Source organism: Leptidea sinapis, chromosome 40 (genome assembly GCF_905404315.1).
Source record: "Leptidea sinapis chromosome 40, ilLepSina1.1, whole genome shotgun sequence".
In the NCBI taxonomy this organism is placed as follows: domain Eukaryota; kingdom Metazoa; phylum Arthropoda; class Insecta; order Lepidoptera; family Pieridae; genus Leptidea; species Leptidea sinapis.
In genome coordinates, this window is record NC_066304.1 from 5,316,823 (window position 1) to 5,329,127 (window position 12,305).

At 33.4% G+C, this 12,305-nt stretch overlaps 1 protein-coding gene and 1 long non-coding RNA gene across 4 annotated transcripts in view; one reads left to right on the plus strand and one right to left on the minus strand.

Moving 5' to 3' along the window:
• The first annotated feature begins 1,450 nt into the window (after positions 1-1,450).
• On the plus strand, positions 1,451-3,565 carry LOC126976445 (uncharacterized). The gene is made up of 3 exons (XR_007731907.1): positions 1,451-1,565; positions 2,258-2,336; positions 3,098-3,565. It is a non-coding gene; the product is annotated as an uncharacterized LOC126976445 (long non-coding RNA).
• A 1,557-nt stretch (positions 3,566-5,122) lies between these two features.
• Positions 5,123-12,305, minus strand: part of LOC126976385 (solute carrier organic anion transporter family member 74D) — a 103,374-nt gene continuing 96,191 nt past the window's right edge. For all 3 annotated transcript variants that reach the window (XM_050824692.1, XM_050824691.1, XM_050824690.1), the window contains exons 10-11: positions 12,115-12,291; positions 5,123-11,441 (exon numbers count right to left, since the gene is read on the minus strand). In XM_050824692.1, the coding sequence (XP_050680649.1) occupies positions 11,302-11,441; positions 12,115-12,291 (317 nt within the window). In that variant the 3' untranslated portion in view covers positions 5,123-11,301. The remainder of the gene's footprint in view (positions 11,442-12,114; positions 12,292-12,305) is intronic.

The following is a 12,305-nucleotide window of genomic DNA, read 5'->3' on the forward strand; positions in this document are numbered from 1 at the left end:
ATTTTCAAATCAACCATTTCAATCATCGTGGGTTTACGTCTGGGCATCTCTAGAATGGTTGCCCATATGTATCCTTGTGGTGGCAATGTAAATAGCCGAAGTTTATATTCTCTATCCTACTGCCGCAATGACTTGTACGACGTCTTTACTATTTCACGAGACTATCCATGTTGTATCGACGTGGAAATACTGCAGAAAGAAAAGAAGGTCTTCTCACAGAAGTAATCTCTACACGTAGAATGCTCCTTTAGGATTGCCCCATTGATAAACGCAACACAATATGTAGATGTACCATCGACAAAATTGATTTATGACCAACTTTTCTGATTATGCTTTAAAAATCATAAAAAATTGGTTTATATTTGCACGAAACAGATTGTAGGTATGTATTACAATTGGTAGGGACTGTCAATGTCTAATAGAATGATAACAGTTACTTAGGAGATGTATGTTCCAGCAAATTTCGACCGATGTACTTGTTTATTATGACTGTGGGAAAATGACATTAATGTGGGTCACGCTCACGATTCAATTTTGTCGATAGTACATAGCATTAGAGCTGGTGGCATTTTGCGACGCTTAAATTTGGCGATATAAATCAGGTCAAATACCTATGCCGGATCACTTCAATGATAAACGTGGCAGAAAACGGAAATGAAGAAACATCGCGTAGCAATGATTAACATTTTTTAATTATTACTTGAAAGAAGGATAATTGAAATCCAATAAAGGTGAATACGATGTGTCATGACAGGAAATTAAAAATTTATATCATCCTGACTACGTGGATAGGACAGCAATGCTGTGAACCAGTAATATGTAAGTATTATTGTTTTTCGGTTTGAAAGACGCCGTAGCTAGTATAGTTACTGGGCTAATGAGCCTTCTTATGACGGCCCCTTCAGACCGAAACACAATAATTTTTAATATAAAAACGAAGCACATATGACTGCTTCGCGGCAGAAATAGGCGCCGTTGTGGTACCCATAATCTAGCCGGCATCTTGTGCAAAGCGCCACCCACTAGGGTGTAATTGGCATGGTGCATCTCATACCATTATTGTTCTTACTTCGGAACCCTCGGTGTCCGACGGTTCCTACTTGACAGCTTCTTTATGGAAGAGGAAGATAAGACTAGCGTACAGATCACCTGATATAGTTTGTTTAATGTTCATTTATGAAGACAGTGATACGTTACACTTGATCACAGATCACACCTTCTTGAATACTGGCTACACTTAGCGACAAATTCGTAACTAAATGTCCATTGACAGCATTCTCTGCTGATTAAGAATAATTTTACTATTATAGAATTTTGTCACGCTTCAATGAATTTAGCAATTGTATTGTTGAACAATTAGAAATGGTTAGTCAATTAGCACCAGGCAACCTTTGGCCTTGAATCTGACCGTGAATTAGCATCATGAAGAGATCGTATAGTCCTCTCACTCAGTCATCCTCCGGTATAAATAGTGGAAAACGCCCGCTTGCGCCCAATCGGCACAATGAAGTATTTACATATCTTTATAATAGTGCTGGTATTGAGCATGTGTTTCGCAGCACCTGGTAAGTACAAGTTTCTGAATGTAACATTTACCTACAACCAGTGTTGGCTAGAAAAATCTTGTTCAAACCGGAATGAACTTTGAGAGAAGTTAGAGGGGTATCTATAGTATTCTACTCTCTAATGTAGGCATATTTTACGAATTGGGTGCTGTATTTTGTGCCTATTCATAATTAAATTAAATCTTACATTCGACGCTTTGGCGCAAGAGCTTGGGCTCTTTTGCTATCTCTGCGGAATAAGACCGACCTTACAAGTGCTTTGGGGTAAATTTAAATCTAAAGTTTAGTGTTAACATTATATTTAAAAAAAATAAGAAGTATTTGTTGACAGTTACAATGTCAAATTATTTAAAAGTTTTAATAATTTAGTTACCATGTCGTTCTACACTAAAAGCTCCACTTAGAAGCTTTTTATTTAGAGTTTGGTTTTGTGTAAAAGAAGCTTGACGTGGAAGAATAATATACGAGGCGTGCAGTTTAATGTGTTTTTAATAATCTGTGCAAATTGTCAATCTGAAAATTAAAACCAGGTTTTCCATTTGTGTGTATTTGATTTACACACAAGTTTCTGAAGGGTGTTTTGTTACCTTGTTGAATATTCAGTAGGTACCTTTCTGAAATCTATAAAATTGATGTAGATAAATCATACTTTATACAATATTTCCCATTAAAATATTATTTTGTTAACACAGGAGAAGGAGATAAAGGAGGGTTCAAAGGCTGCAAGGGTGATAAGGATTCATCAAGTGATTCATCCGACAGCAAGAGCAGGTCAGTATTTCATATAAATTAGACTCGTTATTCCTTTTACCTACAGGGTACCTATTAGGGTCTGGGTTACAGTTCACACTTCTTTGAAAATACATCTTAGATTAAGAATTAGTTTCCGTTGCACTCCAACTAGATTATTACTTGCTTGTGTGCGTGACATCTTGACACTCAATGGCATCTGTCAAATTTCGTAACATACGCTTCATGTTTTTTTACATTGAAATAATTAATAAAATACAAAATACTTCCAGATGATATGTGATCCCAGTGTCTTTCTTATTACTTGTAGTAGGTAAAAAGGCATAAAAGGCATTTATTTTCTCAAAATTCATTCCTATAGAATTCATTTTGATGTCATTTAGGTATTAATTTTACAAAGTTTTACTACGCAACCCGGAATTTTAGTTTCAATTATTAGCAAAGTTTAAGAGGACATGTAGCACTTCAACACCACAAATTGTTCGAGACGGGCTCGATTACGCCCACTTGGGCGTAGTATTAGTTGCCGCACATTTCGACTACGCCTGCAGTATCTAGTTGGAATGCAGCGGAGATCAATCCTTAGTCTAAGAAATACAATCTATCTTTGACAACGGCTTTAAGAATTACAACCATTAGAATAATACTTTTATTAATTTCTTTAATATATCACATTTATATTTGACAAAAAGATATATTTAAAAGATGATACATATTTTAAGATACAACATAACACTATAAAAAAATAACTTGTTTATAATTTACTTCACCATATTTTTCAGTGAAAGCAGTAGCAGTGAAGAACATCCAAAAGGAAAAGGTGATGGGGGACATTCTAACGATAAGGGAAAGAAATATTAAGTTACTTTGGTATACGAACAACTTATGATATCAAACACATGATGCACCAATTTTGTTTGATTAAATTTAAAAGAAACAGATTATATTTCTTGCTTTACAAATATTTCTCGACACGAGAGTATTCTTTTTGAAATATCTGCTAGTAAAATGCTTTCATGTACTTCACACATACCACTATTTTATTTATGACGATGACGGTTTTACTAACAAAGCTGGAGCATTCTCCAAATTTATTATCAAAGTAACATACTTAATATGTATAAGAAAATTTGTCTTGTATCATATTCAAAAAGATTTACGCGATCAAACAGAAGTTGCTTATCTTGGTCAGCAAAATAACAGTGTATTACGCAATTATTTTTAATTCAAATAAAACAAAATTGATTTGATTTGATGGAATATTTATTTACTTACCCTTTAAGTATTATTTATACGCATTTAAGATCACTTTCAAAATACGTATATTAATCACCAGTGGGAGACTCATTTGCACAGGGTGCCGGCTAGATTATGGGTACCACAGGGGCGCCTATTTCTGCCGTGAAGCAGTAATGTTTAAGCATTATTGTGTTTCGGTCTGAAGGGTGCCGTAGCTAGTGAAATTACTGGGCAAATGAGCCTTAACATCTGTGCTAATCAGACAAGATCGAACAAGACATTTACATGATGGTAATTGATACGTCCTGCCTATTACAACGCAGTGCCGCTCAGGATCCTTGATAGGGCATAATATTTTGAGCGGCATCGCATTTGCGCTTGTCGCTATAAGCGCACCACAAGGATCCATACTCGGTCCTTTTTTATTTTTGGTATATATTAATGACTTGTAAAATTGTGAGATGTTGTACTTCTCTGATGACATCTCAGTTATGCTTAGAGTGAACTGAAATAGAAATAATTATGACAAAAAAAAACGGTACATCACACGGATAATAAAGTGGTTCTCGGTAAATAACCTAGTTCTTAATGCCAAGAACACCAAATGTACTAAATTCACCACGCCTAAAGCAGGTAAGCAATTTGGGGCCTAATCTACTGATGAACAATCAGGTGTTAGAAACTGTGAGATTAGACAGTGATAGATTCCACAGTGTTTCTTGGGTTAACATGGGATTAAAACTTACTATTACTTACTACAGTGTAGGCATATATCTTGTCTAGCTGGAAAGTTAAGCTCTGCATATGCCGTTAGAAAGATTAGACAGTTCACAAATGTACAATCATGTGTTATGGTATTCTGCTTTGGGGAAATTCTGCTGATAAGATTAACAGCATCTTTGTTTTGCAAAAACTGCCGGTACGATCAATTGATCAGGTCGTTTCAAGAATTTCCCTAAGGGAGTTTTTTAAGGGCAATAATTGCCCATTATTAGACTTAAGTCCGACTTAGACTTAACTGGTGATGACATGTCATTATGGTGACAACTGGCACCTTTTACATAATATACAATATGATAAAAAAAAAACCCTATACGATTATTGACTTGCATCATTAAAAATCAAATAAAAAATCAAAACCCCTCAGATTAAACGCAAAGATAAAAAGAACATTTCATAGTAATAGTTTTCAAAAATCTTGAGAACCCCTGACGTATTTATTGTACCATTAAACTAAGGTCATCGCCCTGACCTCGGTCCAATGTCGTATAGCGAGCATCAGCTGTGCGGCGCGCCGGCTGAAACGAATAAGGCGGACGATGTATATTATTAATAAAAAACTTTCGATTTTGCCGCCGCCCGCAGTGCTTTCGCAGTTCACATGAATGAAATGGGTGTGTGGGCGGGTAAAATTTAAAATGGCCTCAGGCATAGGCTACTAGATATCTATATACGACTCAATATTGAATCAATATGAATGTAAGTGCTTGGCTCTAAAATTTGTTGGCTTCTCTATTACATAGAAAACATTAGCTCAATGTTGACACAGGGGAAAATAAAACACATAATCCCAAGAGGTATCGATGTTACAGTTTATTATAAGTAGACTAGTAATTTAATTCATTATGATAGATTACATTATTATGTATATGCTACTTACTCGCTTACAACAGACAACAAAATGTAACTAACAAACTAACACGATTGTACCGACACGGCTATTGTCGTCGTTCAAACAATTTTCATAAAACAAATTACATTTAAAAAATATTATGCATTAAGCATCTGGCTTGACGGTCGTACTTTGGCGGGATATCCATTGATATTACATATAACACCAAATTGTTCTAATTGGGACGCATTCTGACAGTTGTATATTTTTTATAGTTTCAATCACGCCATCCTATTTAGATCACTTTAATGGGTCAGTGCGTTTAATTTTAGTTCAGTTGATACCTTTGATAAAGCTACTTCTTGAAAATTTTTAAAATTTTTAAATGTTATTACAATAAAACACATTCACATTAACTCGGTAAATATTAACAAAGTATTCCTTTTAATTTACATTCATTATGGATCAAGTTAACATCGATAGCAAAATTTAAAATTTCTAATTACTGTTTACTTAGATATTTAAAAAAGGTTTGGTAAACCTCTAGATAGAGCCACTTCCTGCTAAAGAACCGATGAAAACAGGCCAAGTTTATTACTTTAGTGTGCTCGACGAACTACGTCTTACACTCGCGATTTGTATATCACTTTTTGTTAGTGTGCGTTAGATGTTTTCAAAATAAAATTTAACTGTCAACCTCAGTTTTTTTCGACGTTTTCGTAGCTGTCACACGATATCTAGATTCTAGACGTATAAATTATATGAAATTGTTTATAGCAATTAGACCTAACGGAATAATTCAAAAACCCCGATTCTCTGCACCCACGTCTTGTTTTTATTTAATATGACATGAAACAATCTAGTTATTTCAGCTTGAATCGCATTATGTGTAAATTTAATTTAGTTTAATAAAATGATAGGAACACTTATTTTAACTTATATACATAATTATTTTTAGGTAAGTTCGATAAAAGTAGAAACAATATTTTACGCTTATAAGAAAATCAACATACATTATAGTCAACTCATTTGAACAATATATGTAAACGAGCTTATCACACCCCTTTGCTTTTATATACCAATTATTAGCTGCACTTTTGTATGCATTACCTAACATAAAATAAACTTTCCGACAAAGAAAATATCCCGCCAAAGTGCGTTTCATTTCCTTGATATTATCAGTTCATGTATCTAGGACAACAATTTCTTATAGACTATCGATTGCACAAAAATAATGCACAAGTTAAAAATTTGGATTACGCTATTTACAAAGATTTATAAAATTGTATAATCAAAACTTCAAAATAAAAAAAATGTTATAAAATAAAAAACTTAGCTTAAAATTGATCGTGGGACAATAAATTATAAAATTGTTATATATCAGTGTAAAAATTTGTATATAAATGTCAAAAATGTACGAAAATCCCAGTGTTTGCTCTGAAAAAGCAAATTTCATAAATAGAAATAGTTTAACTCTGTAAGTAAAAAGTGGAAAACGTTAGAAACCACTTTCTATTAATTTTTCTAGAATTACAAAAATTTGTAAAAATTGATAAAAATTATTATACATATAGTTTTCTATAATATATATATGAAAATCTGTAAAATATTCTAGTTCGTATCCATAAACCACTTGACCCTATGGAAATATAAAAAATATTTTAAAATAACTATATTATTACCGTTTCATATAAAATTTAGTTATGCTAAATTTATTTACATTTACATTTACGAATAAAAAATTATCTAAAAACTAAAATAAAACACTAATCACTAGCCATTTAATTCGCAATGATGAAAAACATAGAGACGAGACTAAAATAAAAATATTATATATCTATTTTTGATCAATGCAATTTTGTTCAGATAAGTATTATATCTTAGATTAAGTATTGGTCTCCGCTGCGCTCTTAGTAGATACCGCACTACCTAAGAACAATAGCTTTTTTATTGCGGTAACTTTTAAATGCTTGTGTTCGTTGGCATTTGACACTCAATGGCATCTTTCAAATTTATACATACGCTTCCTGTTATTTTACATTGAAATTAATAAAATACAAAATACTTATTGATGATATGTAGTCCCAGTGTCTTTCTCATTTCTTGGAGTATTAATTTTTAATTTACTTCTCAACCGGACATTTCAGTTTCAATTATTAGCAAAGTTTAATAGAACATCTGGCACGTCAGCGTCACACATTGTTCGAGACTGGCTCAAGTATGTCCACTTGGGCGTAGTATTAATTGCCGCACTTTGCGACTACGCCTGCGGTATCTAATTGGAGCGCAGCGGAGATCAATCCTTAATGTAAGTATTATATCTTAATTGATATTTAAATGATTTAATCTGACACAACAATGCGAAGTATCAGCCCAATAATTGTGATTCTTTAAAACATTTAACAATATTTAATTCTAAAGTTCGGTGACGAAGCAACGATAGTTAAAGCATTGACCTAACAGCGTACGGCAATAGCACGTACCATCCTGTTTCTGTATAAGCTTATGCTCATAAAGGTACGGACAGACATGCTCATTACTAGCACGAAAGCATGCTTTTATTGAGCATGTGCTCATTAGTAGCACGTGTGTACTGTAATGAGCATACTTATTTAGAGCGTGCTTTAAGGTACGGACAGACGTGCTCAAAAAAAGTGTGCTTTTGAGTATGCTTAAAGTTAGCATGCTCATGCAACTGTTCACATTTGCCAGCAATAAGCATGCTTGCTTAAGCATACTCATAAAAAAGCATGCTCAAAGCAAACGTACCGGACAGACGTGCTGCTATTTGGCACCAGGCTCTTGGACAAAATGGATGTACAAAGATATAGTGACAGTGATATCCATACAGAACTCAAAAAAATAATCCTAGTCGCCCGCCGCGGATCGAGATCAAATCGATAATAGCATGCTAATAAGCAAGCCTGTTCAAACGCGCTAGGAGAACGCCCCCTTCTACCCGCGCCTCAAGTAGCATGCTCGAAAATCAAACGTCGTTCGATTTTTAAGCACGGTCTAAATAAGTATTCTCATTACAGTACACACGTGCTACTAATGAGCACATGCTCAATAAAAGCATGCTTTCGTGCTAGTAATGAGCACGTGTGTCCGTACCTTAATGAGCATACTTATTTAGAACTGCTTAAAAATCAACCGACGTTTGATTTTCGAGCATGCTACCTGAGGCATCGATTTGATCTCTATCCGCGGCGGGCGACTGTTTTTGCGTCAAATTAAAATAAAACGAAAATTGAACCCTCAATATTTATGAGTATTTTTTTTTATTTATTTATTGGAAAATATGTAAAATAAGCTTAAGCAAGCATGCTTATTGCTGGCAAATGTGAACAGTTGCATGAGCATGCTAACTTTAAGCATACTTAAAAGCACGCTTTTTTTGAGCACGTCTGTCCGTACCTTAAAGAAAAATAATTCGACGCGAGTCAACGACTAAAATTATCTCTTCTTCGGGACCGAAGCGAACACTAGTCACACAAAAACAGACCTTATTCCCTCCAAGCTTAATACATTATCGTATTAGCAGTACTTAAAAAACGTATATTTAATTAAACTAATATGCAACAATATAAACGTTATGCCGACACTGCACACATTAAAATTAGTCTAAAAACACGCACCAAGCCGTAGCCGTTTTTATTTTTAACACTGGTATAACATAACAAAATAGACAATATTACATATAAAAGTTTGCTTCGTTCCAATATGGTTTTGTTCTATTACAGGGTTAATGGTAAGTAACGCAATAACTCAGGTACTTCAAGATCAATTTGTTTTTGACTTTCGATTCGATATTTTTTTAATTTGGTAAGATTTTTTTTTTAATTTTATGCAAACTTTTTTGCATGCTTATTTAAATTAGCCGAATAGAAGACACTACAATATAAAATCAATAATGTATTCAACAAAATAAATAAATTTCATTTAATTTTAAAAAATTTTAAGACCCATTGTCTTAGTTACCTGTATATATATATATTTCTATCTCCAAAAAAAAAAACAAATTTCACTATCGAAGTAATATTATTATGACAAATAAATGCATAATAGTGTACAACATAATTATAATTCATACGTAAAAATATTTTATAATAATAAAATTGCACAATTAAGATTGCTGCATGCCATTGTTCGTGTTCTTCATAAAACTTACATTTAAATATTCTGCAATATAATGAAATATTTAAATTTAAAATTAAATTAAACAAGATTTGATCTATTTGATTTAATCACGATTTTATTGAAGCTATACTTCTTTTGGCGCGTAATGTTTCTTTTGCGCGCGCACCTCGACACTCTGACGTTAGTTGGTCAACTAGACCATTTGTATCACACTTCAGACTAAATTAACTAAATTATGCGGAAGAATATTGTTCATTCTACAAAATGTAAAATAGCACGAGGAATAATTTATTTTAAGGATTTTTGTTATGTTACGCCAAAGAAATATAACTTCTTTCTTGCGTACCTACACACTTTTGAAGTAAAAACTTATTTTGCATCGCTGTGATTTTAAAGTCAATGAAACGAAAAACCGAGACAGTAAAAAGAGACACGATTTAACGTGGGAGAAAATGAGATAAGAAGCATTATAGAGTGTTTTGGTACCAGGCGATCATAGTTTAAGAAGAGATTGTCTTATGTATGACGCGAGTATACCTTAATATATTCTGAAGTCATGCGCACGACATAGTACTACATAGACACCAGGAGAACATAAATATTGTAGTGGTGATAGTAATGTCTTTAATAGCGGTGCAAATCATCCTCGCAATATGTACCAGGACTTCATATGCAGTTTCGAGGTTCATGCACAATGCAGGTTTCACTTCTGACATGTGTACTGTGTACGCACGCAATTTTTTTTTGAAGTGGAGTTTCTTTACTACTTCCCGGAACTTATAAAGCCGCTGTAAATAATTATTTTTGTACATTTAATAATAATTGCACATGTGATTAAGAAAATTTGAGGACAATCATAAAATTTCGGAGTACATATAAGTACCTATATTAGCTTATGAGATGCTTAACAGCATACACGCATATATGATAACATTGTAATAGCTAGTAAAGCTTCGAATCAGCAAAATTTGTGATGCAGTTCTACGTTTTTACGTAATAATTAAAATAAAATCGATTTATGATGATTCGTTTCGTACTAAACAATTTCATATAAATTTTAAAATACAATTCCATTATCTAAAATATTGCTATACACACTTAGTGTACATTTACGTCAAGCCCTCAATAAAATTAGGTAGGGTTTTATAATTTGGAAATATACATTAAAGTTTCTAAATAAAATGTAAACATATGTATAATTTAGTGCTAAAGCAACAAATATTCATTCTCACCGCGCAATAAATCATACCTCAATTAATAATTGTAAAATTGTGATGTTTGTCAAATCTATAATAATCTATTTTTTGTAACATAATAATATAATATACAACATAGTGTAAAAATGTCGAAATGGCTAATATTTTTTACAGGCAGACTACAACTTACGCTAGTTATCCATATTATATTGACAGAGTGCAACCTCGGACCAATTATAACACTGAACGAACTGATAGCTTCCAATGCGTGCCAATTTTTTATTATGTGCATATGTCATTTCTACTAGTAGTAGTTGTAGTTTTACTATCATACTGAGAACAAGTAAATCTTAAATTTTTATCGAATATCTAATACAAAATCACTAAGTATATATAATAAATGATAATTCTTGGTCTTTTACACCTCACATGTTCCACTTTTTCAATAGATTTTAACAAAACCAACGTAATGTATGAATATTTTACTTTATTTACGAACCAAATCGCAATGTTTTGACCGACTAGACCGACTCGGTATCACCCAACCTGACACAACTTACACGTACAGTGCGACGTTGCCAGCTTACATGAGTTATCCTTATCACTCATGCAACGACTTCGAGAAATGGACAAAGATGACAGTACACATAGTATAAGAGTGGCAACAGCTCAAAGCAAGCTATGGCTCCGTCCAGTGTAATAATTGGTTCGAGGGGTGCACATACTCATGACAATGACAGTTTTACAAGATGGCCGCCGCTGTGTACACTTTCCATATGTTGAGTTGTGGGTCGAGATATCACAGCTGCGTATCGGGTGAGGGTTGATTGAGAGGCCCGGAGTCAGGTCGCTCCGCAGGGTTCATATCAATTCGACCGGCACGACTCCACACCAGCATATCCATGATGAAAGCCAGGAACATCAGACCAGCTGACAGACCTATCATACAAACCAATAAATATTAAAAACGAACTAGAATTTATGAGTTAAATTCAATATATAGTTCGCATAAAAATTATATGAATATTCTAGCTTTGATTTATTTATTTTCCTACCCCATCTATACAAACTGTACGGAAATTGGCAGTTTAAATATATTTTAAGATGATATATATTTTGTAGATTTACTATATTATATTTTCAAATGGCTTCAAATAAGGAAAAAAAGTACTTAAACGTTTATACAGAAATATTTTTTTAGACAAAGCTTTCCAGCTTGATCTCATAAAATCAAACACTTTTAATGACAGAATTTACCTACATGCGTAGTATTTCCATAACTTAAAATTGTAAAAGTAGAATACGTGGATATAAAAATATGAAAATATTAATAAGAAAACTATTTCTATGTGTGATAAATTTCATGATGGAATTACGCTGAAGTACGGAGTGTCCTTATTTTAATTATAACCGTTACAAAAATTTAAAAAAAAATTGTTTTTAACGTTTTAGTTGCTTTGTTCAAATGGTATTTTTTGTAGAAAGTGTTTCATTTATATTTAATTAATTTCGTTTAACTATTCTTTTCAATTTCTACAGAACTTCATAAGAACATGCTCTATAAAAATTACTCAGCTATAGTATACTTAAATTAAAACTTGTTCGCACTCACCCAGGAAGAAGTGCCTCAAGTCGTCATTGTCGTAGGACGCGCACGAGCCCAGTACGCCGCACGCGGCGTCCCGCAGGCGGCACGCCGCGTCCACGGCTGCGCCAAACACTATGGGACACGGCACGTTGCCGAACACGCCGATCGCGAACTGTATTACGCCCATTGCCATCGCTTTATCTATAAATTTTAAT